The 27185-nt window shown below is 46.9% G+C and overlaps 1 protein-coding gene across 2 annotated transcripts in view; it reads left to right on the forward strand.

Annotated features, from left to right (window-relative positions):
- Window positions 1-27185, forward strand: part of LOC100085630 (xanthine dehydrogenase/oxidase-like) — a 54280-nt gene that overhangs the window by 20067 nt on the left and 7028 nt on the right. The window contains exons 14-32 of one of the 2 annotated variants that reach the window (XM_029051546.2): window positions 404-588; window positions 783-957; window positions 3511-3594; window positions 4057-4226; window positions 5335-5458; window positions 8673-8792; window positions 9367-9469; window positions 12424-12548; window positions 13854-13987; window positions 14121-14208; window positions 14658-14744; window positions 14965-15156; window positions 15334-15479; window positions 16443-16524; window positions 17130-17249; window positions 18927-19055; window positions 20796-20870; window positions 23511-23563; window positions 25539-25632. In XM_029051546.2, the coding sequence (XP_028907379.1) occupies window positions 404-588; window positions 783-957; window positions 3511-3594; window positions 4057-4226; window positions 5335-5458; window positions 8673-8792; window positions 9367-9469; window positions 12424-12548; window positions 13854-13987; window positions 14121-14208; window positions 14658-14744; window positions 14965-15156; window positions 15334-15479; window positions 16443-16524; window positions 17130-17249; window positions 18927-19055; window positions 20796-20870; window positions 23511-23563; window positions 25539-25632 (2286 nt within the window). The remainder of the gene's footprint in view (window positions 1-403; window positions 589-782; window positions 958-3510; window positions 3595-4056; window positions 4227-5334; window positions 5459-8672; window positions 8793-9366; window positions 9470-12423; window positions 12549-13853; window positions 13988-14120; window positions 14209-14657; window positions 14745-14964; window positions 15157-15333; window positions 15480-16442; window positions 16525-17129; window positions 17250-18926; window positions 19056-20795; window positions 20871-23510; window positions 23564-25538; window positions 25633-27185) is intronic. The other variant, XM_029051547.2, reaches the window with a different exon arrangement.

A 27185-nucleotide genomic window follows, 5' to 3' on the forward strand; every position in this document is an offset into this window, starting at 1 on the left:
GAGCCTGGGGCCTTAGTTGACCTTTCAGTAAGCTAAAGTGTTGCTTCCTCTTTGCCTTAATGAGCGGGCTTCGATCCAGAACTCTTGCCATCTTTGAGGAATTATCCCTCTGTGGGTCATGATCAGGCAGAGCAATTCTCTGGGTTAGATCTCCAGTTTGCTGAAATCGTCATCATTTCCCCTTCATCTGAAGGGTTTAGAGATCTGAGAAGTAATGACATTATGTGACCTGGGCAGATTGCCATGGAGGAAGTGGACATATCAGTGTTTATCCCAGAATCTCAAACAGAGAGGAAAATTGAGGGGCCCAAAGTCACACGATGTACTGACCTGACGTTTACTGCTTCGCCAACGAATCCTGCCTGCCCTCTGGTGTTGGAAGTCGGTTTCTTGTTTGTTCTAGAATGAATACTTCTCAGCTTTCAAGCAAATCTCCCGCCATGATGAAGATTTTGCCAAGGTGACCTGTGGAATGAGGGTCCAGTTTAAGCAGGATACCACTCAGGTACAGAAGCTGGAGATGAGCTTTGGCGGACTGGGAGATAAAACCCTTCAGGCCCTGGAGACCAGCAGAAAGCAGACGGGAAGGTGAGACAAGCCAGAATGGCCGTCCTGTAACGGAGTGGGTGGGTAAAAAGAGCCTTCCGTTAACGAGTTGGTGGGGTTCAATGCTTTACCATCTGCCATTTTCCCACTTTCCTGGGCTGCCCGGGGATGGGCCCCCTGCCTTCTGCCCCTCCCTTGGGCCTCTGCCAGGCTTTCCCTCCTCTTTCCGTTGGCAGATTTTGGGATGAGTCGCTGCTGGCAGACGTGTGTGCTGGACTGGAGGAGGAGTTCCGCTTGGCTCCCGATGCGCGGGGTGGGATGGTGGAGTTCCGGCGCATGCTCACCCTCAGTTTCTTCTTCAAGTTCTACATCTCGGTGCTCCAGAAACTCAAGAAATGCAGCGTCAGAGGGGTGAGTGGCATTTGGGGCCAAAGCAGGCTCCCTTGAATCTTGCGTCTCTGTTCACCAGGGTTATTGTGGCCAAAGGCTCGAGCGAGGGTGGGAGAGAGGGGAGCTCACCGCCATCTGGCTTCACCGGATAGACCAGAGTGGCGTAGGCCAAGTCAGTAGATGTCAGAAAGGCTTTTGCTCTCATCCCCCATGAGCGAGTGCAGTCTCTTTGCCTCAATGAGTGTCTTAGGACCAAGCAACGAATGTAGTCTTAGTTCCACCACCCCAGCCACAGTCTTAGTAGTTATGTATAGATCTATTCACCTGCTTCTTTTCTTTATCCATTTCTTTATTAATTTATCATTTTTCTAAACTCTTGCTATGTACTGAGGCCTGGGGAATGAGCAGGCGCTTCAGGAGACCCCTCCCAAATTGACCACTGGCCTTCTGGGTAACCTTGGACAAGTCACTGAAGCTCTCTTGGACCTCAGTTTCCTCATCTGTGAAATAGTGATAAAAAATCTGCTCACATTACTTATTAGATGTGAGTTCCATGTAGGGTGGGGACCATGTCCTATCTGATTATTTTTTGTCTACACAAATTGCTTAGCACATTGGTTTTGGTAGAGAGTAGCCATTAATAAATATTAGTATTATAAATATGCTATTTCTCCTTGTTTTTCCTACTGGATTATAAACTCATCAAGGATGGGGATAATGTCTTCTCCTTCTTTTATACTCTCTGAAGTGCTTAGCATAGTGCTCTGCGCACAACTGGTGCTCAATGATATACTACTGACTAACTGACTGATTGTCTAAAGCAGTAGTGTCAGCTTGCAGTCACTGTGGGCCTATGGAAGAGACCAGGATCTCCTTTCCAGAGCTTGGATCCCAGGGATTGTAACCCAGGTCACTCCAAAAAATGCCAACCCTGCTATTATGGAGTAATAATAATGTTGGTATTTGTTAAGTACTTACTACGTGCAGAGCACTATTCCAAGCGCTGGGGTAGATACAGGGAAATGAGGTTGTCCCACTTGAGGCTCACAGTCTTCATCCCCATTTTACAGATGAGGGAACTGAGGCACAGAGAAGTGAAGTGACTTGCCCACAGTCACACAGCTGACAAGGGGCAGAGTTGGGATTCGAACCCATGACCTCTGACTCCCAAGCCTGGGCTCTTTCCACTGAGCCATGCTGGAGTAGCAAGTTTATGGCTGCTATTAAGATCTGTGCATATGTAAACTATGTGTCGGTCACATGTTAGCCTTTTTGGCCACATGTGAAGAAGTGTTCTTTCCATCAATAGCCTTACCTTCATAAACAAAGAACAAATATGCATACAAAGATATACATATACATATATATGCTTAATGTATATATATATATGCAAATAAATATAATTATGGCATTTTTAAGCACTTACTATGTGTCAGACATTGTACTGATAATTAGATTCCTCATGGGGCTCAGTTTAAGTATGAGGGAGAACAGGTTTTGAATCCCCATTTTGCAGATTAAGGAACTGAGGCCCAGAGAAGTTAAGTGACTAGCCCAAGGTCACACAACAGACAAGTGGTAGAGCCGGGATTAGAACCCTGGTCTTTTGACCGCCCACTGTCAGTGGTCTTTCCATTAGGCCATGCTGCTTCCCTTATGTGAGCCGTGGAGATCATATGAGGATCTGTTAGATGAACCTATTTGGGATTGGGTTGAGTTCCATCCTCTCCCTTTGTATACACTTGACTCTTTGACCTTTGGGCATTTGATATTTGCCCCAGTCCCTACCCTACAACACTTATGTAGATTTCTTTATAACATTTAATCCAGATCGTTTATTTATATCAATATCTGTCTCCCCTTCTAGACTGTAAGCTCATTATAAGCAGGGAACATGTCTTCTAATTCTGTTGTATTGTACTCTCCCAGGCACTTAGTTCAGTGCTCAGCACCTAATAGAAGTTCAATAAATACCATTGTTTGATTGATTAATTGGTAATAAAAAGGAAGGAAGATCTTTCTAATTGCTGTGGCAAATCTGATCTCCAGAGTAAGATAGTCTTTCTGCCATGGTACTCAGAGGAGGGTCAGAGCAGACCACCAGCCTCTTTCCTCCAAGAGAGACAGAACACATCTATCAACTCTGTTATATTGTAATAATAATGACAATTGCGGTATTTTTAAAACACTTACTAGGTTACCTACTGGGGTAGATAGAAGATAATTGGGTTGGATGTGGTCCCTGTCCCCTCAGTGCTCACAGTCTTAATTCCCATTTTACAGATGAGTAAACTGAGGCACAGACAAGTTAAGTGACTTTTCCAAGGTCCCATAGCAGGCAAGTGGCAGAGCTGTGATTAGAATCCAGATCCCCTGACTCCCAGGCCCGTGCTCTTTCCAGTAGGCTTCTATTGTACTCTCCCAAGTGCTTAGTACAGTGCACTGCACACAGTAAGCTTTCAATAAATATGATTGATTGATTGACTCATTCACCATTTTTGCAAACAGGGAAGCCTTAGGTGGCTGGAGTCCAAACCATGACCTGTTCTGCATTCTGCTCCCTGTCTTCTGCAGAAGTGTGGCAGCCTGGATCCCACCTGGCTCAGTGCCGTGGCCCCTTTCCAGAAGCATCCAGCCACCAGTGTCCAGCTCTTCCAGGTTAGTAGAGGAGGCCACGGCTCCCAAACCCCACACTCTGGCATCTTTTGTTCTGTATAACCGGCTTTGACCCTAGCCCTACCGTAGCTTTGGAGTGGGGAGAGGCAGATCCAAAAGAGATTCTTTCTCTGGCAGATCCATTCCCAAGGTGAAGAAGCTTCTGTGCTCACTAATTTGTTTTCATCTTCCCGTCTCTTCTCTGGAATCCTGCAATCACTGTTTTTGTTCCCACTTTCTGCCGTGTGTTTTCTCCCTCTTCCTCCAGTAGATGGGTGGTAGGGGGAATGGAGTTTTTCCCATCTTGCTTCTCCTCCATTGTCTCTGGCATCCTCCCCAACTTTTCCTTCCTTCCTCAGTCCCATCACCGCCCGGTCAAAGGGCTCAGACCGTGGCTACAAGAGCGGCTCAGAAAAACCTTCCCGCGGTCTCCCCCAACTCTGATTGCCCCTACATTATCCCCAGGAAGTGCCCAAGGGTCAGTCTGAGGAAGACATGGTAGGTCGGCCTTTGGCCCACCTCACGGCAGCCAGGCAGGCCACTGGGGAGGCTGTGTACTGCGACGACATCCCTCTGTATTCCAACGAGCTCTACCTGCGGCTGGTCACCAGCACCAAGGCCCACGCCAGGATCAAGTGAGTGGTGATGATGCTGATGATGGTATTTGTTAAGCACTTACTATGTGGCAAGCACTCTTCTAAGTGCTGGGGTAGATACAACGGGCTTGGACCCTGACCCTACCGTAACTTTGGAGCGGGGAGAGGCAGATCCAGAAGCGATTCTTTCTCTGGCAGATCCATTCCGTAGGAGAAGAAGCTTCTGTGACCACTAGTTTGTTTTCATCTTTCCTTCTCTCCTCTGGAATCCTTCTAAGTGCTGGGGTAGATACAAGGTAATCAGGCTGGAAACAGTCCCTGTCCCACATGGGGCTCACGGTCTTAATCTCCATTTGACAGATGAGGTAACTAAGGCACAGAGAAGTGAAGTAACTTGTCTGAGGTCACATGGCAGGCAAGTGGTGGAGCTGGGATTAGAACCTATTACTGTCTGAATCCCAGTCCCATGTTCTACGGCTACACCATGGTGTTTCCCGGTGGGGCTGTGGTCAAGGGACAAAGCTCCCCTCAACCCTAGGAGTACTATGTCCTCCTTCTCATAGAATACAAGTGTCAGAAATCCTAAATTTTTTTTAAAAAAATTATGGTACTTGTTAAGCGCTTACTATGTGTCAGGCATTATATTAAATGTTGGGGTAGGTACAGGTTGGACACAATCCCTGTCCCACTTCAGGCTCACAGTCTTAATCCCTGTTTGACAAATGAGATAATTGAGGCACAGATAATTTAATGGACTTGCACGAGGTCACCCAGCAGACAAATAGCAGAACCAGGATTTGAACCCAGAGATTGACTTCCAGGCCTTTGCTCTTTCCACTAGGCCATGTTGCTTCTCACTAGGTCACACTGTTTCTCTAGATCAGACTGCTTCTCACTAAGCCACGCTGCTTCTCGCTAATTGACTAAATTAGGCCTCTTGGTCAATCGGACATGCCCACTGAATAGTCGATTGGGGCTTTGCATATCTAGCTGCCCCTTAGCCTCAGTTTCCAAATCTGGGTTGCAGACATGATAGGGTCTGCCCCTCACATTCTCCCAATAATGCAGTGAGGCTGAGAGAAGGGATGTGGGGCATGGATGTCTTGCAGCCTATTTCCCTCACCGCTCACGTGACTGCTCCCTCCAGGTCTATCGATGCATCAGAAGCTCAGAAAGTCCCAGGATTTGTCCACTTCCTCTCAGTTGCTGATGTTCCTGGGAGCAACATCACTGGACTAGAAAAGGATGAGACGGTCTTTGCGGATGGTGAGGTAGAGTTGGGGTCTTTCCCTCCCTGACCCAGAGACCACGGAGGGGGGCAGTCCATCTCTTTAAATAAATCAATTATGTATGTATACATAAGTGCTGTGGGGCTGATGAAGAGGTAAATAAAGGGAGCAAATCTAAGTCCAAGCCTGAGTCTCAACCATCCCACAGCATATGGCTGAAGGGCTGACTGCAGCCCTGGGGCTCACCTACAGGCACGTGCTCAGTCCCCTTGGCAAAGGAAATGCTTCTGCTGGGGGTTAGAGCAGGTACCCGATGGGGAAGTTTTCACTGTCCTTCGCTCCAGCAGGGAGGGAGGGCAGACCAAGATGCTGAGCTGGTAAACTGTTCATGCATGCCAGGTTGTTCTGGTCTAAACCATTCCTGGAAATCCATTTCATTCTACTCTAATGTGATCCCAGGGAGTGAAAGGAAAGGTCGATTCAACCGAGCAAACCTGGTGGAGCAGCCCTTGGGCAAAATGTACAAAGAGCTGACTAAGGTCTGAGGTCTTTGGCGACATCAATATCTCAAATCAGATTTTCAGATTTCTTATTTGTCAATCAACAAGAATTATTTGGGCCTCCTCAAAGTGCCTGATGCAATATCAGGAACTCGACATCTATCTTCTACCTGTTCCTCCCAAGTAAATCTCCTAATCAATTCTGGCAACTCTCTTCCAACTCATTGTTTACCCATTCCTTCTCATCAATCATATGCTTTGAGTGCTTACTCTATGCAAAGCACTGTACTAAGCACTTGAGAGAGTACAATATAACAGAGTTGGTATCGAGGGGGAGATAGACATTACTTTAAATAAATCAATTATGTATGTATACATAAGTGCTGTGGGGCTGATGAAGAGGTAAATAAAGGGAGCAAATCTAAGTCCAAAGGCAACAGAGAAGGGAGTGGGAGAAGAGGAAATAAGGGCTCAGTCGGGGAAGGCTTCTTAGAGGAGATGTGCCTGCAATAAGGCTTTGAAGTAGAGGAGATTGATTGTCTGTCAGATATGAAGAAGGAGGGCATTCCAGGCCAGAGGCAAGACATGGGCAAGAGGTTGGCAGCAAGATAGCCCAGATGGAGATACAGGGAGTAAGTTGGCATTAGAGGAGTGAAGTGTGTAGGCTGTGTTCTAGTAGGTGAGCAGCCAAGTAAGGTCATAGAGGGCAAGCTGATTGAATGCTTTAAACTTGTTATGGGCAGGGAATATGTCTGTTGACTGTTGGATTTTACTCTTTCTACCTACCACTTAGGACATGTCCTGCACAGTAAGTGCTCAATAAATACGATTGACTGAATGAATGAATGAATGAATGCTTTAAAACTAATGGTTAGCAGTTTCTGTTTAATGCAGAGGTGGATGGGCAGCCCTGTAGGTTCTTGAGGATGAGGGGGGGAATAATGGACTGATCATTTTTGTAGAAAATGATCCGGGCAGCGAGTGAGGAGAAACAGGAGGCAAGGAGGTCAGCAGGGAGGCTGATATGGAAATGAAAGTGGGACCGGATAAGTGCTTGGATTAACATGGGAGCAGTTTGAATGGAGAAGAAAGGGCAGATTTTAATGAAGTTGTGAAGGTTGAACTGACAGGAGTTGGTGACACTGAATATGTGAGTTGAATGAGAGAGATGAGTCGAGGATATTTAAAGATCAAAGGTTAAAACAGGAAGCATGGTGGTGCTGTTTACGGTGATGGGAAAATCATGGGGAGGACAGGGTTTTGGGTGGGAAGATGCGGAGTTCTGTTTTCAAAATGCCAAGTTTGAAGCATCAGCAGGACACCCAAGTAGATGTGTCCTGAAGACAGGAGGAAATGTGAGACTGCAGAGAGGGAGAGAGATCAGGACTGGAGATGTAGATTTGGGAAACATCCCATCTGTATCTCCTCAATGAACCCAGATTCTCTCCCTATTAATTAATCACTAATGATATTTATTAAGCAATTACTATGTTTCTCACATTTTGCTAAGCGCTGGAGTAAGTACTAGATGATAACTAGATGAGCACTAGTACAGTGCTCTGCACATAGTAAGCGCTCAACAAATACTATTGAATGAATGATCAAATACAGTCTCTACTTTTGGGAGGAATCACTTGCTCCAGGAAGCCCTTTTCTAATAACTCTCACAATTTTTAGTCAAACACTCCTAGAACGTCCTCAATAATCAAAGAACCCAGTGGACATATTTTTCTCTCATAACTGAAGGAATGATCATCTTTTTACTTTTATGCAAGGGATACATGTATGCCAACTCTGCAGCATGATGTGGTGGATTGAGCAAGGCCTGGGAATCAGAGGGTCATGGGTTCTAATCCTGCTCTGCCACTTGTCTGCTGTGTGACCTTGGGCAAGTCACTTCACTTCTCTGAGCCTCAGTTTCCTCATCTGTAAAATGGGGATTGAGACTGTGAGCCCCACATGGGACAGGGGCCGTGTCAAACCCGCGTAGCTTGTATCCACCTCAGAGCTTAGTAAGGTACCTGGCACATAGTAAGTGCTTAATGAATGCCACTATTATTATTATTTTTGTTATTTTTGCTATACTGTACTTTCCCAGCAGTTAGTACAGTGCTCTGAACCCAGTAAGTGCTTAATGAATATGATTGATTGATTTACTTGATTCCCCCTTTAGTAAGTAGGCTCCTCCTTCCGGCTCCTCCTTCATAATTCCCTTAAGCTTTCAGTATAATGCTTTGTACAGTTTAGGTGCCCAATACTGGAGATGATGATGAAGATGATGATGACAATATTAGAGCCCTTTCCCTCAAGGAGCTCTCATTCTAATAGGGAAGACAAGACGGTCAAGCTCTTAATCAAAATAAACATCTGCAGGCTCAAGAATGGGTGATGAAAGGTTCCAGGATCCACCCTGCTGGAGTTTGGGCCAACTGCAGGGGTTAATTGGGGAAAGCTGCCTGGAGGAAGTGAAACTCCAGCTGTGGTGAAAAAGGAGAGAGAGCAAGCAGCAGGGATGGGTTCCATAGGGCACAGCTACAGCTGAGAGTTGGAGGAAGTGGGGTTGGGGAGTGGCCTTGAGGACAGATGAGAGGCAGAATAGGAACAAATGGAGAAAAGGCTTGGAGACAGGAAAGAAAGGCTTGGGGATGAGTTTTTGCAAGTCAGAAGGAAGAGAAAGGGGCAAATGGAAAAGGGAGCTTGGCCTCTCTGGGTTTTCTGCCGGGAGATAGGCAATGGAGTTTACATGTCTCCCATAGGTCACTTGCGTTGGGCACATCATCGGAGCCGTGTTGGCCGACACCCCTGAGCATGCCCAGAGAGCTGCTCAAGCCGTGAAGATCACCTACGAGGAGCTCCCGGCAATCATCTCCATCGAGGTGGGCTAGCCTTGGCCCTGCCTTCCCAGCCCCTCACCGCTTCCCCTCCTGATCCTCCCCAAACTGCTTTTCTGCTCAGTCACTGTTTGTTGCGGGGCTCGACCCGTCTGTGTGGCTGTGAAGTTTCCTCTGGAAGAAAGAGGCGGCACCTAGCCGGTTGAACCTGACTCTTCCAGTCACCTCCGTCCCTTTACCCCAGTGACCATGATGAGTGGGAGGAGCCGGGGGTTGAAGCTCTGAACACTACTTATTTTCTTGCTTTTCCAGCCGGGAAGCAGTATGGCCTAGTGGAAAGACCCTGGGTTTTAATCCTGGATCCATATTTTGCCTGCTGTGTGACCTTGAGCAATTCACTTGGCCTCAGTTTCCCCACCTTAAAATGAAAATTCAGTACCCACTCACCCTCCCACTTAGACTGTTAACCCCTTTGGGACAGGGGCTGTGTCCAAACTGATTGTCTTCTATCTACCCCCGTGCTTAGTACAAGTGTTTGGTAGATAGTAAGCACTTAACAAATACCACAATGATTATTACTAACTGGTATGGAAATCTGAATGTGTTACTCTTTTCTTAGGATGCCATAAAGAATAAGTCCTTTCATAAGACTTCCTTTCTGTCGACAATGGAGAAAGGAGACCTCCAGAAGGGTTTTGCTGAAGCCGATCACATCCTTGAAGGTAACCAGGAATTTGTCTTCCCTTGCCCGGCCCTGAGCGTGGCGATGGAGGCTGAGCCTAGTCTGAACAGAAGCCAAATGACTGATGGTTGGGCCCAGGGAGGATTCAATCAATTCATCAATCAAGCAATCAATCAATCAGAGGAGGAAGAAAAAGAATTTAAGTTAGTGCTTAAGTAATAGAGTATGCAATACCTGCACAAATGTGCTATGGAAGGATGGGACTAGAAAAGTGCTTAGGTGGCACAGAAATGGCAGTGTGGGGGATATAAACAGAGGGGATTCAAAATTAATCAGGAAAGGCTTCCTGGAGGGATTATGATATGTCAGAGGCGCTTGGAAGATAGGGAGGACTGTGGCCTATCAGATTTCAAATGACAGAGGGGCATGAGGTTGGAGGCAGAAGAGACAAGGCACAGTGAAAAGTTTGAAAAGAAAGATGAGTGTAAACCGAGGTATAGTGGGAAGTGAGCATGGCTAAGTTGCTTGACTCACCTCTCATTTCCCTACTCCGTTTAGTGCTTTGTCTACATTTGGGTCTGTACCTATCCCTTAAACACTCATACTCACCCCATCCCCATGGCACTATGTACCTAGTCTTATATTCCCGCTGCTTCCTATAGCTGTAATTAATTTCACTGTACATCTCCCAAATGAGGTTGTAAGTTGCTGGATCTACATCTCCAGTCCTGATCTCTCTCCTCTGCATTCTCCCATTTCCTCCTGGTTTCAGGCCTTTTCTTAGTGGCTATCTTGCCGACATCCCCGACTTAACATTTCCAAACACAACTCCTCATATTCCCTCCCAAACCCTCTCTTCTCCCTGGCTTTCCCATCCCTGTAGACAGCCCCACCATCCTCCTTGTCTCACAAGCCCATAACCTTAGCGTTATTTTCTACTCATCTCTCTCATTCAACCAACATATTCAATCTGCCACCAAATCCGAACACTTCAACTAAAATCAGCCCTTCCCTCTCCATGCAAACTGCTACTATGTTAATCCAATCAGTTTCCCTATCCTGCCTTGATTACTGCATCAGCCTCCCTCCTTTCTCTTCCCCTCTCCAGTCCATACTTCACTCTGCTCCCTAGATCATTTTTCTGCAAAACCATTCAGATCGGGTTTCTCCACTCTTTATGAACCTCCAGTCCATAGTCACCCATCCACCTACACATCAAAACAAAATTCCTTACCATAGACTTTAAAGTACTCAATCAACTTGCCCCTTCCTCCTTATCTCCTGGTATTCCTACTACAACCCAGCCCACACACTTCTCTCCTCTAAATGCCAAGCTACTCTTTGCATCTCTACCTTGTCTAGCTCACTATTGACCGCTTGCCCCTGTCCTGACTCTGACCAGGAAAACCCTCTCGTCGTGTCTGAAATGTGATCATTTTCTCCACTTTTGAAGCCTTAGTAAAAGCACACCTCCTCCAGAGGCCTTCTCCAACTAAGCCCACATTTCCCTTTATCTCACTCCCTTGTGTGTCACCCTTGCATTTGGATTGGCAACCCTTTATTCACCCCACCCCCCCACAAGCCCCATGGCATCTATGTACCTATTACATAGGTACATTATTATAAATTTATTTATTTTTACTGTTTCCCCTTCTAGAGTCCAAGCTCACTGTGGACAGGGGAATATGTCTACCAACTCTGTTATATTGTACTCTCACAAGCAGTTAGTAAAGTTAGTAAAGTACTGTGCACACAGTAGGCACTCCATAAAAACAATTGAATTGAACTGAACTGAATAGATATGATTGATTGTACCTAGCAACTCTGTGGTACTGTACTTTTCCTAATACTTAGTATTAAGTTTGTGTTTGGGTAAATAGCATTGATTGATGATTGATGAGTTGATTTGGAATGGGAGAACTGACTGAATATTTTGAAGTTTGAATAGTGAAGCAGTGTGGCCCAGTAGAAAGAGCATTAACCTGGTAGTCTAACTGGGTTTAAATTTCAACTCTGCCTTTTATTTATGGTATTAGTTAAGCACCCACTATGTGCCAGGCACTATACTAAGGGCTGGGGTAAGTACAAGCTACACAGGTTGGTTACAGTCCATGATCCACATGGGGTTCATAGTCTTAATCTCCATTTTACAAATGAGGGCACTGAGGCACAGAGAAGTTAAGTGACTTGCCTAAGGTCTTAGAGTAGATAGGTGGCAGAGCTGGGTTTAGAACCTAGGTCTTTTGAACTCCTGGGACCATGTTGTATCCACTAGCCATACTGTTTCTCACTTATCTCTTTTGCCATCTGTCTGCTGTGTGACCTTAGGGAAGTCACTTAACTTCTCTGTGCCTCAGTCACAACATCTATAAATAATAATAATAATAATGTTTGTATTTCCTAAGTGCTTACTATGTGCTGAGCACTGTTCTATGCCCTGGAGTAGATACAGGGTAATCAGGTTGTCCCACGTGAGGCTCACAGTCTTCATCCCCTTTTACAGATGAGGTAACTGAGGTACAGAGAAGTGAAGTGAGTTGCCCACAGTCACACAGCTGACAAGTGTCAGAGGTGGGATTCGAACCCGTGACCTCAGACTCCCAAGCCCATGCTCTTTCCACTGGGCCACGCTGCTTCTTAAGACTGTGAGCACTGTGTGGGCCAGGACTATGTCCACCCTGGTTATCTCATATCTACCCTAGCACTTAGAACAGTGCCTGGCACATGGTAAACGCCTTACAAATACCTCAAAAAAAGTCAGTGGTCAAGAGTTTCTGCTTATTCAGCAAGTACTTGGTTGGCCTTTTGAGGTTTTTGGAGAAGTGAAGAAATGTGTGTAGAGCAAGGTTTCTGACAAATGACCTGGGCACAGAGTGAAGAATGGACTAGAGAGCAGAGAGCCTGGAGTCAGGGAGACCAGTGAGGAGGCTGAAATTAATGCAAGTTCAGAGTGTAGGGCATTGACCCATCATCTGTTTGCATTGGTTTCTCTAGGAGAGGTGCACGTTGGGGGGCAGGAGCACTTCTACCTGGAGACTCATAGCTGCATTGCCATCCCGAAAGGTGAAGAAGGAGAGATGGAGCTTTTTGTAGCCACGCAGTGCCCAATGATAATTCAGGTGATGCCTGGTCATTATCCACTTAAGGTCAAATCAAGCAGGGGGCCTCAGTGGAGATGCGACTTGTATCAGAGGTGTTTGGTTTGATTATGGGGTGTCTTATGTAATCTACCAGTTTCTGGTAGAAGGGGTTTAACTACGACCCAACATGGTGCCGCGTCCCCTATGATTGGTTTCCTCCAGCCATATAATGCATTCTGCCACCCGCCTGGCACTTGTTCCTCTAGACTGCAAGCTCAGTCTATGGGCAGGGAACATGTCTGCTAATTCTCCTGTATTGTACTCTCCCAAGCACTTAGAACAATGTTCCGCACACAGTAAGCACTCAATAAAACCCACTGTTTGATTGCTCCCCATGTGTGTCCCCGTTGGATGGTCTGCTCAGTCGTATCAGAGATTCTGCCCTGCTAGCCCTGCCAGAGCAGCCTCTCTGTCCCCTGGAAGGGTGGCAGCCCCCAGGGTTGGGGTGTTTGGAAGAGAGTGCCCCAGATGGGCACAATCTCTTTCAAGGAGCTGGCGAGAACCGCTTCAATTTGCGAAACCCCTCCGATCCACTCCTTGCCCTCACAATCCACTCGTGTCTTCGAACTCACTCTGTTCCCCGTCCCCTGCAGAGGAAATCTGCTTCAGGGACAAGCCCCACCTCCCTCTCCCCCAGTGCTGCTCCCCTGGTTGCAAGATCGGGTGACTTGCAATTTAGAGTATGAAGACAATCTATCAGGAGCAGGAGAAGCAGTGTGGCTCAGTGGAAAGAGCATGGGCTTTGGAGTCAGAGGTCATGAGTTCGAATCCCAGCTCTGCCACTTGTCAGCTGTGTGACTATGGGCAAGTCACTGAACTTCTCTGTGCCTCAGTTCCCTCATCTGTAAAATGGGGATGAAGACTGTGAGCCCCACGTGGGACAACCTGATTCCCCTGTGTCTACCCCAGCGCTTAGAACAGTGCTCTGCACATAGTAAGCGCTTAACAAATACCAACATTATTATTATTATTAGTAAATGGCTCATTTATCGCATCATCTTGAAGGATTTGGCCTGATTAGTAAATCATACAATGAGCACCAATCTGTCCTGGAACGTTCTGCAGTGCTACTTTCCAGGGTCTTGCTCAGCCTTCCAGAGAGCTCTCATTTGTACTGTAAAGGCTTGGGCAGGGTGGTCTATCCTGCAACTGCCTCTCTTTTGGGAGTGTAGCTGCCCCATGGGAGCTGGCAAGGCTCATTTTGAGTGGCATCCAGCCAGATGGAGCCCTCCTGTGATTCTTACTGCTGAAATGATCTCCCCAACCTATGTCTTCTTCCTATAGGATTTTATTGCCAAGGCCTTGGGTGTCCCATCCAACCGGATCGCAGTTCGTGTGAAGAGACTGGGAGGAGGCTTTGGAGGGAAAGATCCCAGAACCGCGCTGCTGAGCACAGTGGTTGCTGTGGGAGCCCACAAGTAAGATGCCAAGCCGGAGAGAAAATAGAGCAGGCTGAAGAAAACAACTTCCCAGTTGTCTAAAGGTGGAATTGGGCCTGGAGCAGGGTGGGAGGGTCTGGGAAGATGGTAAATGTAGTGGTGTCTCTCCCAGGACTGGCCGCCCCGTACGCTGCATGCTGGACCGAAATGAGGACATGCTGGTGACGGGCGGAAGGCATCCCTTCATGGCCCGCTATAAGGTATGGGATGGAGGGGACTGACCATAGGAAGGCAATGAGCAAGTGTTCCAATTCCAGCTCTGCCATTTTCTCACTGAGTTGGTGGGTGAGAAAGGTGATGAAGTGTCAATCCCTTGAGCTTTTGTCTTCTCTGCCTAAGAAATGGGGGTGACATTGCTAGTAAAGCACTATGGGAATGTAGAGTTGAAAACTGTGCATTCTCCTCCTTGTCTTTACCCTACACCAAAATTTGGGTGCCTGTGGGAGAATTTTCCCCTAGCTCAGGGTTTCTTTGAGTAGCTCTCGAGTTTATATTGTTCCTTGAACACACCCGTTTTTTTAAGTAAATTCTCAGTTCCCCTTCCTATCCCTTGGGGTTTCCTATGTGGATAGAAATGGGAGGGAAAGTTGCAAAAACAGAGAACTGAAATATCAAAAGGTGGTAACTGATATACTTGTTTTTGGATTAGGTTGGCTTCATGAAAGATGGGAGAGTCGTGGCTTTGGAGGTCGATCACTACAGCAACTCAGGCAACTCTTTAGAGTTCTCCGAGAGTGTAAGTAAGACCAACCTCTTTGGCCCTGTGTTTGGAGAAGACCCAATACAGTTACTTCATGAGCAAGCTTTAAGGAATTGACCTTAGATGGCTCGGCAGAAGTAGGAGAAACAGACCTAAGAGTGAGGGAAACTAGACCCTATTCTAATTTTTGAGACACTTTGAGTAGAAATAAATAATAATCTGGTGTTGTTTCCTGTGTTTACTTCTCATTGAACAGGTCATGCAGAAAGCTTTATACCACATGGACAATTGCTATAAAATCCCCAACCTCCGGGGCACCGGGAAACTGTGCAAGACCAACCTGCCCTCCAACACGGCCTTCCGGGGCTTCGGGGCGCCCCAGGTGATGCTAATCACCGAGTCCTGGATGAGCCAAGTTGCTGTGAAGTGTGGACGCCCGCCTGAAGAAGTAAGAGGCAGAGAGTCTTTGGGCGCTGCATGTGGAAGACTGTGCTGATCTGTCCACTGGTATAAAGACCACTGGTCTGACTGCCTCCCTCTGTGGGAAGAGCAGACCAGCTAGGTCAGTTTGATGGAGCGGAAGAGATGGGGCTTGGCAGCCATTTTTCTGTCTCCCTTGGGGCAGGTGCGGAGGTTGAACATGTACGAGGACGGGGACCTGACTCATTTTAACCAGAAACTGGAGGGGTTCACGCTGTCCCGATGCTGGTCTGAATGCCTGGAGAGCTCCCAGTACCATGCCAGGCGGAGGGAGATTGAGAAGTTTAACAGGTCAGCAGGAGGGAACAAGGAGGGGATGTTTAGAGGTGGAGGAAGAAGGGCAAAATGTCTTGGTTTTGGGGTTGTGAAGCTCCCATTGTGCTTTGGGAGGGTTCTGTGGTTTGCCAGTGACTAAGAGGACCCTTCTTGTCAATTTACAATAGTAGCAGTTATAGTAGTCATAACGGTAATAGTAATGCTTTTTATTAAGGGTTTACTGTATGCTGAGCACTGTAGTAATGGGAAAAAATATCCATTTGGGACTTGGATATAGCCCCTGTCTCTCGGAGGGCTCAAACTATTTTTGAAGAGTTTGAAGTTTTCAGAATCAAAAGCCACTCTTCCTCACGTGAACTCTAATATATGCACCTCAAGTTCAATGTGTTCAAAAACCAAACTACTCACCTTCTCTTTCAAATGCTTTCCTCCACCTCGTTTTCCATTCACAATAGAAAACACCACCATCTTCTAAGTCTCTATAGCCCATAACGTGGGTATTAGTACCGATGTCTCCTTTTTCTATCCCCATATACAGTCCATCGCCAAATCTTGTTGATTTTTCCTCACAATACTTCCAGAATAGCAAGGGTGTTTGCAAGGGGAGACAAGTGTTTGAAGATGTAGAGAAGCTTAGCAAACAGATGTGCCTGGGGTGAGATCATCAGGGAAGGGGGTGTTCTACTTGGGCAGAGGCTTTGGGAATAGGTGGAGACCTGAGGCAGATTTGAAAACAGTGATAGACATTATAAGTTCAAAAACATCAGTGTGAAAAATGATAAACTTCACTTCCATGCACCCCTTTATGGCCCTATTCACTCCCTGACTGGATCTCTCTGTCATCTTTGAAAATGAACAGAAGGGAGGGGTGGGTTTGTCTGTGTGTCTGGTGTTCAACAAGACCTTGACCTGGGTTTTAGGTCAAAAGACGTGATGAAAAGGAGAGGCTTTTCTAGTAACGGTGTTGACTTTCCTCAGGGAGAATTATTGGAAGAAGAGAGGATTGGCTATAATTCCCATCAAGTTTGGGCCTGGCTTCGATCCTTCCTTCCTAAACCAGGTAATTGTTCTTGGTTTTCCCTGAGATAGTACTCAAGGTGGGCTGTTTTTTTTTGTGTGGGTGTCCATTGGGTATTCAGGGTTGCAATTCAATGGGGCAACCTTGAAAATTCCCCTAGAGCCTTAGGGTGCAGGGGCCTTTCTGAGAATAGCAGTGTGGCCTAGTGGAAAAAAAAACACAGGGCTGGGAGTTCATGGACCAAGTTAGAAATCCAAACTGCACCACTTGCCTGCTGTGTGACTTTGGCCAAGTCACTAAACATCTCTGTGCCTCAGTTACCTCATCTGTAAAATGGAGATGAGTACGGTGAGCCCCATGTGGGATACGGAACTTTGTCCAAGCTGATTACCTTATATCTACCCCAGTGGCTGGCACATAATCGGGGCTTAGCAAATAGCATTAAAAAAACCCAACTTAATTGGAGAAGGCCCGTTGAGGGAGATGTACTGTTAAAAAGTGTTTGAAGGTAGGAAGAACCATAGTCTGTTGCAAATGGAGGGGGAGGGAGTTCCAGGTCAGAATTCGGCTGATCTAAATTAGGGGGCTCGGTTGGACGCAGTGCTGTTGTCTGCTGGGATGTTCTAGCTCTTTTGTGATGGCACTAGGGTGGTCTAAGCTTCTTCCTACAGGGTGGCGCTCTGGTGCACGTGTACACTGATGGTTCAGTGCTTCTTACCCATGGTGGGGTCGAGATGGGCCAAGGACTTCACACCAAGATGACCCAGGTAAGCAGCCCCCGAAGAGTTCCTCTAAGAAGAGACTGTCTTGAGGGCCAAGTCCTCGTCTGCCACCCCAACCTTAGTCCATTCATTCGTTCATTCAATAGTATTTATTTATTTATTTATTGAGCGCTTACTATGTGCAGAGCACTGTACTAAGCGCTTGGGATGAACAAGTCGGCAACAGATAGAGACAGTCCCTGCCGTTTGACGGGCTTACAGTCTAGTAGTCTTTATTGAGCACTTACTATGTGCAGAGCACTGTACTAAGTGCTTGGAATGTACAATTCGGCAACAGATAGAGACAATCCCTGCCCAATGACGGGCTTACAGTCTAATCGGGGGAAGTCCAAACCCCCACAGCACTTGTGTATATTTGTACATATTTATTACTCTATTTTTATTAGTGATGTATATATATCTATAATTCTATTTATTTTGATGGTATTGATACCTGTCTACTTGTTTTGTTTTGTTGTCTGTCTCTCCCTTCTAGGCTGTGAGCCTGTTGTTGGGTAGGGATTGTCTCTATCTGTTGCCAAATTGTACTTTCCAAGAATTTAGCACAGTGCTCTGCACACAGTAAGCGCTCAATAAATACGACTGAATGAATGCTGGTGAACGATGCCACCTAACACCATTCAGATGCTTTTTTTGCTCCTATCAGTGTTTTTGAGCTGGTCTACCCCACAGTGGCCTGAAGAGACAGAGGCTGTTGGAGAAGAAACTGCAGGGAAAACCCTGCTCCATGCTGCTGCTAACCACTCAATCAGCTCTCCTTCTTTCACTTTATCCACACTCTTATTCCCGCCAGTCAGTCAATCCTATTCATTGAGTGCTTACCGTGTTCAGAGCACTGTACTAAACACTTGGTAGAGTACAATATAATAATATAACAGACACATTCCCTACCCAAAAGGAACTTCCAGTCTAGAGGAGGAAACAGATATTCATATAAATAAATGAATTATGGATATGTATATAAATGCTGGGGGCCAGGAGGGGGGAATGAATAAAGGAAGCAAGTCAGGGGAGTAGAAGAAAGGGAAAAAAGGGTTTAGTGAGAGAAGGACTCTTTGAGGAGATGTGCCTTCAATAAGGCTTAGAAGGGGGGTAATTTTCTTTCAGATATGAAAAGGGAGGGTGCTCCAGGCCAGAAGAAGGACATGAGCAAGAGGTAGGTGGCAAGATAGATGAGATTGAGGTACAGTGAAAAGGTTAGCATTAGCAGAGCCAAGTGTGAGGGCTGGGTTGTAGTAGGAGAGTAGCGAGGTGAGGTAGGAAGGGGCAAGGTGATTGAATGCTTCTCCCACTCCATCCAAGCACTATTTGTTCTCCTCAAGCTGCTCTACCCATTATACCTCATTCCCATTTCTCCTGCCCTCCTCTCCATTAAAATCTGACTCACCACAATTCTCTGTCTTCAAAACCTTTCTGAAGTCGGATTTTTCCAGGAAGTCTTTCTGAATTAATTTCTAATCTCCTTCACTGCTGCCACTTCAGCACTTCTGGGCCACCTGGTATTCAGAACTTCCCATACCCTACTCACCTTCCTCCTGGCTCTACAGAATTTTAACATCCATCTTCTCCACTAGATTGTAAGCACCTCAAGGGCAGAGACCATGCCTACAAACTCTGTTGTAGCATCCTCTGCGTGCAAAAGGTGCTCAATAAATATTACAGGTGGCCAGCAGAGTCCTGGGAATCCCAATGTCCAAGATCTACATCTGTGAGACGAGCACCAGCACGGTGCCCAACACCACCTCAACGGCTGCCTCCGTCAGCACAGACATCAACGGGATGGCCGTCCAGGTACGGACACAGCCGAGAAGCCCAGCTGTCTGGGCTGATCTGGTCGTGTAGGGTGCGAGGATCTCCCCATATACCTGCTACTCGGATTGTTTCATCAGGTTCAGTTGCCAGGATAAGGAATTCGGGGATTCTTGGGATCTTTAGTTCCTGTTGGAAAAATGGGAGGAGGAGGGGAAAATGAGAGTAAAGAGAAGCAGTGTGACTCAGTGGAAAGAGCCTGGGCTTTGGAGTCAGAGATCGTGGGTTCTAATCCCTGCTCCGCCGCTTGCCAGCTGGGTGACTTTGGGCAAGTCACTTAACCTCTCTGTGCCTCAGTTACCTCATCTATAAAATAGGGATTAAAACTGTGAGCCCTCCAGCGCTTAGAACAGTGGTTTGCACGTAGTAAGCACTTAAAAAATACCACCATTATTATTATTATTATCTGGTCTCATGACCATGGAAATGACTGATTCTAAGCCAGAAGTTTGGGAGACTTCACCAGAATTTACAGCTGGTCCTCCTGAAACCATATAAACTCCTGTCCTGCCTCTACGAATCACATGGTGGTGCTAATATCACTTCTGGTCCCTTGAACTCAATTTATTTAATGGTAGTTAAGGGCTTATTATGTGCCAGACACTATACTAAGTGATGAGGTAGACACAAGCTTATGAGGTAGGACACAGTCCAAGTCCCACATGAGGCTTTCAGTATTAATCCTTACTTTATAGATGAGGTAACTGAGGCCCAGAGAAGTTAAAACACTTGCCTAAGGTCACGTGGCAGACAAGTGGCCAAGTATTAAGCATTTTTGTTAAGTATTAAGACTGTGTGTGTGTGTGTGTAGACAAGCACTTGCAGATGACATTGGACTTCACTCCTGCTTGACAGGGTTGGAACCTTAGTGGAGTAACCCTTGGGAAGCACCTGCAGGGTCAACAGCTGTAGGAGCTCTGTCCGAGTCCGAGCACCTAGGCGGGGACGGGGACAGGGGAAGAGTGACAGCAGGAACAGGAGAGCAAGGGGGAGCAGAGCGAGGGGTGTGGTGCCAGGGTTGGGGTAGAGTGGTAGGGGAGGAGAAGAAGGAGTTCAAGAGCCAGTGGGGAGAGTGAGATGGAAGGTGTAGAGGACGTGGGGAGTGAGGAAAGGGGAGAGCCAGAGGCTGCGGAGCACAGAGTGAGGGGAGCGCAGAGTGAGGGGTGAGGTATGGGGAAACAAAGGGGGAGGGGAGGAGAGGAAAGCAGAGCAGGAGGGGAGAGAGTGATAGAGGGGCTACCTAGGGGAGGATGAGGGGAGGGGCACAAGATCAGAAAAGGACAGGACAAGGGAGGCGGAGGGGCATGAGAGTGAGTGTGAAAGATTGGGGGGCAATGCCAATGGGTAGGAGAGAAGAGGAAGTTGAGGCATTTAATAATATGCAAGAAGGTTGCGGGACCAGGTGAGTGTAAAGGAACATGATTTCTAAAGAGGGGGAGATCAGAGGATGAGGGGCGAATGAGCAGAGAGGGGTGAGCGATCTTCTTACCTCTCTGCTCAGTGCCCGAACTGGTGGGATAGAGAGAAGAAACACATGCGAGAGGGCCCACACGTTCCGTTCTGCTCTCTATTCTGCTCAGTCTTTGATACGTGCTGTGGCAGTATTGTCAGGACAGTATTGATTGCATTGGCAGTTTATCCGCTTCCTTTTGTCTAGGTAAGCTCTGGCTTGGCCTCGGGCAGAAAGTTAGTGATCTCTCTGCTGCTGTGTTTCCCTCTTAGGCTGCGTGTAAAACAATTTTGGAAAGGCTGAAGCCGTTCAAGGAGAAAAACCCCACGGGCTCTTGGGAAGACTGGGTGAGTCCCTCTTTCACATCTGGTCGTCACTGGAAGGGGAGAGTCGTTCCTTTTCTTATTTATTATGCAGACTTTTGGCAAAGAGGCAGGTAAGTGGAAGCTTGTGGGCAGGGATTGAGTCTACCAACTCTGCTGTACTGTACTCTCCCAAACAGAGCTCTGCACACAGTAACTGCTCAATAAATACCATTGATTGATAATAATAATGATAGCATTTGTTAAGCACTTAATATATGACAGACACTTTACTACGCGCTGGTGTGGATACAGGTAAATTGAGTTGGACACAGTCCCTGTCCCATGTGGGCCTCCCAATCTCAATCCCCATTTTGCAGATGAAGTAACTGAGGCCCAGAGAAGTGAAGTGACTTGCCCAAGGTCACACAGCAGACAAATGGTGGAGCTGGCATTTGAACCCATGACCTTCTGACTCCCAGGCCCATGCTCTATCCACTATGCCATGCTGCTTATCTGATACTCTATCATTCATTCAATTGTATTTATTGAGCACTTACTGTGTGCACAGCAATGAAGAGAGACAATCCCTGCCCCATGCTGCTTCATAGAAACAGACACCTTGCCCAGCTCTGCTCCTTGTTCCTATTTCTCCTGAATGACCAACCTAAATAACTTGTATCTACCCCAATGAATAGAACAATCTTTGAGACATAGTAAATTTTTAATAAAAACCATAGTAATGATAATGGTTCTACAGAATGCATAAGAAGCAGAATTGCCTAGTGGATAGAGCTTGGGCCTGAGAATCAGAAGGACCTGGTTTCTACTCCTGGCTCCACCACATGTCTGCTATGTGACCTTGGGCAAGTCACTTCACTTCTCTGGTCTTCAGCTACCTCATCTGTAAAATGGGATTAAGGTTGTGAGCCTTATGTGGGAAATGGATTATGTTGAACCTGGTTAGCTTGTGTCTATTCCAGCGCTCAGTACAGTACCTGGCATATAGTAAGTGCTTAACAAATGCTATTAAAAAAAGCAAGACTATCTCACAGAGTGAGTGAAGCACAGTAGAAGGAACTCCGAGAAAGTAGGGGTTGATGGGGAGGGAATGGATGTAAAGGGGAGAGGGGCACAGAGCGGGAGGGTGGAAGAGCAAGAGAGAAGGAGAAGAGGGACAGGGGAAAAGAGGGGCTGTGGGAGTATAAAGCCTGGATTAGAGAGGAGGGACAGGGGAGCCAGTCATAAACATTGCCCTCTTCCACATAGCTCTGCCCCTCAAGAATTCACTTAGACCAAATCTGCTGTCGGACACTCCGCTGCTGATTCCTTCTTCCACGTCCTTTCGATCTCGATGGATTGGTGATTAGAGCATTTTAAACTGAGCAGTGACGGTGTCCCAGGCACGAGTCGAGGAATACCATTAGTTGCGGTCTCTGATGTGTGACTGACTATTTCTCCTGAATGACTGTGTCCAACCTAAATAACTTGTATCTACCCCAACGAATAGAACAATCTTTGAGACATAGTAAATTTTTAATAAAAACCGTAGTAATGATAATGGTTCTACAGAATGCATAAGAAGCAGAATTGCCTAGTGGATAGAGCTTGGGCCTGAGAATCAGAAGGACCTGGTTTCTACTCCTGGCTCCACCACATGTCTGCTATTTGACCTTGGGCAAGTCACTTCACTTCTCTGGTCTTCAGCTATCTCATCTGTAAAATGGGATTAAGGTTGTGAGCCTTATGTGGGAAATGGATTATGTTGAACCTGGTTAGCTTGTGTCTATTCCAGCGCTCAGTACAGTGCCTGGCATATAGTAAGTGCTTAAAAAATGCTATTAAAAAAAGCAAGAATATCTCACAGAGTGAGTGAAGCACAGTAGAAGGAACTCCGAGAAAGTAGGGGTTGATGGGGAGGGAATGGATGTAAAGGGGAGAGGGGCACAGAGCGGGAGGGTGGAAGAGCAAGAGAGAAGGAGAAGAGGGACAGGGGAAAAGAGGGGCTGTGGGAGTATAAAGCCTGGATTAGAGAGGAGGGATAGGGGAGCCAGTCATAAACATTGCCCTCTTCCACATAGCTCTGCCCCTCAAGAATTCACTTAGACCAAATCTGCTGTCGGACACTCCGCTGCTGATTCCTTCTTCCACGTCCTTTCGATCTCGATGGATTGGTGATTAGAGCATTTTAAACTGAGCAGCGACGGTGTCCCAGGCACGAGTCGAGGAATACCATTAGCTGCGGTCTCTGATGTGTGACTGACGGTCTGGACAGTTTTCCAGGAATGATGTGATGCTGACCTGGTTCCAGGGAGAGATGTGGTTGAGTTTATGGGTCTCTTTTCTAGCGGGGCTAGCTGCCCAGTTCTGGAGGCAGGACCCAGTGCTGCTTTCTAGTCTGGGTTCCAGAATACTCTAGTTTCTCTAGTTATTCAATGGTATTTATTGAGTGCTTACTGTGTGCAGGGTTCTGCAATAAGCACTGGGGAGAGTTCGATGCTCTAGACTGTAAACTCACTGTGGGCAGAGAACATCTGTACCAACACTGTTATGTTGTACTCTCCTGAGTGTTTTGTACAGTGCTTTGCACACAGTAAGCACTCAACTACAGTAGAGTAGGTATAGACGATCCTTGCCCACAAGGAGCTTACAGAAGCCTAAGTAAGTGTGCTCTCTCTCCCTCAGGTGACCGCCGCCTACTTGGCTCCTGTGAGCTTGTCAGCGACGGGATTTTACAAGTGAGTGTGGAATGACCCGTCCCGGCTCTATCCTGCCCAGTGCCTGGGGAAAATGTATATGCTATCTGTGCCGTTCCTGAGCATTTGAAGTTTGATTTCGCCCTGGGGATGATAATAATAATGATATTTGTTAAGTGCTTACTGTGTGCCAAGCACTGTTCTAAGTGCTGGGGTGGATACAGGGTAATCAGGGTGTCCCACGTGGGGCTCGCACTTTGAATCCCCATTTTACAGAGAAGGTAATGGAAGCACAGAGAAGTTAAGTGGCTTGCCCAAGGTTACACAGCAGATAAGTGGCGGAGCTGGGGTTAAAACCCACGTCCTCTGACTCCCAAGCCTGTGCTCTTTCTACTAAGCCACGCTGCTTCTCTCCCCTGAGAGACCTCAAACTTTGGAAATAGGCTCGTGGTGGTGGTGATGGACTCTCCGATTGTTCCTGACCTGGACCCCTGTGAAGTGCTGTAGGCATCTGAAGTGACCTTACAGAGATCTGTGTCTTCTCTTCTCTGAGAAGCCGTGTGGCTTAGTGGAAGGAGCACAGGCCTGGGAGTCAGAGCACCTGGGTTTTAATCTCAGCTCTGCAAACTGTCTGCTGTGTGACCTTTGTCAAGTCACTGAATTTTTCCTGAGCCTCGGTTCCCTCATCTGCAAAAATGGGGATTCAATGCCTGTTCTTTACCCTACTCAGACTGTGAGCCCCATGTGGGACCTGATTATCTTGTATCTGCTCCAGCGCTTAGTACAGTGCTTGATACATAGTAAGCTCTTAACAAAAACCACAATTCTAATTTTAAAATGCCCTGACTCGGCACCCCAAGTTTTCCTGAGACTAGACAAAGGCTCAAAACAAAGAGCTTCAGGAACTTTGGGGTTGTAGGGCAAAGGGCTGTCCTATTGGTCTTTGTGCCTGAATTGGTCCACTGTCCCAGGATGCCCTCCCCACCAAGTACTCCCCTGCAGGAGTCAGGCCACAGTCCATCAGTCCACCACATCACCTCTCAGCCCTATGCCCCTCCACCGCCCCCATTGCTGCCTGAAGCCCTGATGGTGCCATTCGTGCCGATCGCCTACTGGCACCTCAATCCCAAAGACATCATGGGGAGTCCTCCACATCAAACAAAAACTCCTCAACATTGGCTTTAAAGCAGTCAATCATCTTGTCCCCTCCTGCCTCACCTCACTACTCTCCTACAACCCAGCCCGCACACTTCTCTAATGCTAATGTTCTCACTGTACCTCTCTCTCATCTACCTCTCCAATGACCTCTTGCCCGCTTCAATGACCTCTTGCCCACTTTCTGCCTCTGGCCTAGAACATTCTCCCTCTTCATATCCAACAAATTACTCTCTCCGCATTTAAAGCCTTATCGAACACCCATCTCCTCCAAGAGGCCTTCCCTGACTAAGCCCTCCTTTTCTCCTCTCACATTCCTTTCTGCGTCACCCTGACTTGCTCCCTTTATTCATCCCCCATCCCAACCCCATAGCACTTATGTACATATTCATTCATTTATTCACTCAATTGTATTTTTTGGGCACTTCCTGTGTCCAGAGCCCTGTACTAAGCGCTTGGAAAGTACAATTCAGCAACAAATAGAGGCAATCCCTGCCCAATAATGGGCTCACAGTCTCTGTAATTTATTTAGGTATGTATATTAATGTCTGTCTCCCCCTCTGGACTGTAAGCTCACTTTGGGCTGTTTATTTAGTATTGTACTCTCCCAAGTGCTAAGTACAGTGCTCTGCACAGAATAAGTGCTCAATGAATGTGTATGAGTGAATAAATGAACGATTCATCTACCGCTGCTGAGAGATGGGGACATCCTGCTGAACTGGCTGACTTGTGCAGTCCTTCTGAGTGGGTAGGCTGGATCTGATTGACATTCAGGTATTTTCATCTTTGTAAATTGTGCCCTGAGTTCTTTCTTTTTTCTTTCTCTCCATCCCCCATATGTGACTCCCAACCTGGGCTACAGCTTTGAGATCACCTCGAAGAATCCCTTCTTCTACTTCACCTTTGGCGCGGCATGCTCCGAAGTAGAGATCGACTGCCTGACAGGTGAACACAAGGTAAGCCTGTTGGGATGGTTCTTGTCTGGAAAGGGCCGGAAAGATGAGTTAGTAGGAAATCGCAGGCCTGATAGAGAGACAAGGATGCGGTATGTTAGCAGTGATACTTCTTAACCTAAGGATCCATTAGTACCTAACAAGCACTTCTCAAATTGCTGGAGATTTCTGGATTAAAGCAGTCAAGAGAAAATACCCTGAAGCTGCCATTTTCCTGGAAAGTCTCATCCAGGTATGGCTGGTGAGGTGGAGAGGGAAGTGTGAAATGGCATGTTTGTTCTTGAAAGTTTACAAATCAGGATGGCTATGCTTTCCAATTGGTGAATGGAATTGGGTTGGGAGAGGGAAGAAGGGTGAGATGTACCTTGGGAGTAGGGATCGCAGTTACTTCATTGTACTCTCCCTGGTGCTTTGATTGATTGCTGAGTAACATTACCCAGGCCCTTCTCTCTCCCAGTCACTGCCAGCACTCAGCCTTGTTCATAGCTGAAGTTCCCTCCATGACAGTGACAGGTGGTGGGGAAATCCAGCTAGGAGGACCACTTGGGCTAGGGGTGGGGGGCAAAACCCAGCAGGGAAGTGGACAGCTGTAAAATGTCTTTCAGGTGAGCTCACTTTGGCTTTCAAAGAGGCTCCAAGGCTCAAAAACTGCTGTTTCCGCACCTCCCCCATCCCACACACCCCACTGAGAGTGGATCAGGGATGGAGCCCTGCATTAGAGAAGATGTGTGGCTCTGTGGATAGATGACAGGCCTGGGCATCAGAAGGACCTGGGTTCTAATACCGGCTCCTCCACATGTCTGCCGTGAGACCTTGGGCAAGTCACTTCTCTTGCCTCTGTTGTCATCTGTAAAATGAGGATTTAGGTTGTGAGCCCTATGTGGGACATGGACTTTGTCCAATCTGATTTAGCTTGTATCTACCCCAGCACTCAATGCAGTGCCTGGAACATAATAAGCCCTTAACAAGTACCCTAATAATAATGTTATTTTTTAAGCACTTACTATGTGCAGAGCACTGTTCTAAGCACTGGGGTAGATACAGGGTCATCAGGTTGTCCCACGTGAAGTTCACAGTTAATCCCCATTTTACAGATGAGGTAACTGAGGCACAGAGAAGTTAAATGACTTGCCCATAGTCACACAACTGACAAGTGGCAGAGCTGGGAGTCAAACCCATGACCTCTGACTCCCAAGCCCGTGCTCTTTCCACTGAGCCATGCTAATTATTATTCATTATTATTATTATTATCATTATTATTATTATCACACAATCCCAGGGCTGGGCTCTGGGGGCACAGTGGAGATATCAAAAAAGTAATGCAGTAAGAACATCCTATCGTGCACCTCATATTATTATCTAGGATTCAGATGGGGTGCTTCTATGCTTCCCTAAGAACCCTGCTAAGTGGGCATATAAATAGGATGCCTGCAGCCACAGTCATCGGATTTGCCGTTGCTATAATGGTAAGTCTGGGTCTGGGCTGGGCTGGTCTGCCTGTTCTCACTCCCATTGGTTCCAATCAAGCTCAGGCTGCAGGCATCAAAATCTGCCTC

This window comes from Ornithorhynchus anatinus, chromosome X1 (assembly GCF_004115215.2).
Source record: "Ornithorhynchus anatinus isolate Pmale09 chromosome X1, mOrnAna1.pri.v4, whole genome shotgun sequence".
NCBI classification, from domain to species: Eukaryota; Metazoa; Chordata; class Mammalia; order Monotremata; family Ornithorhynchidae; genus Ornithorhynchus; species Ornithorhynchus anatinus.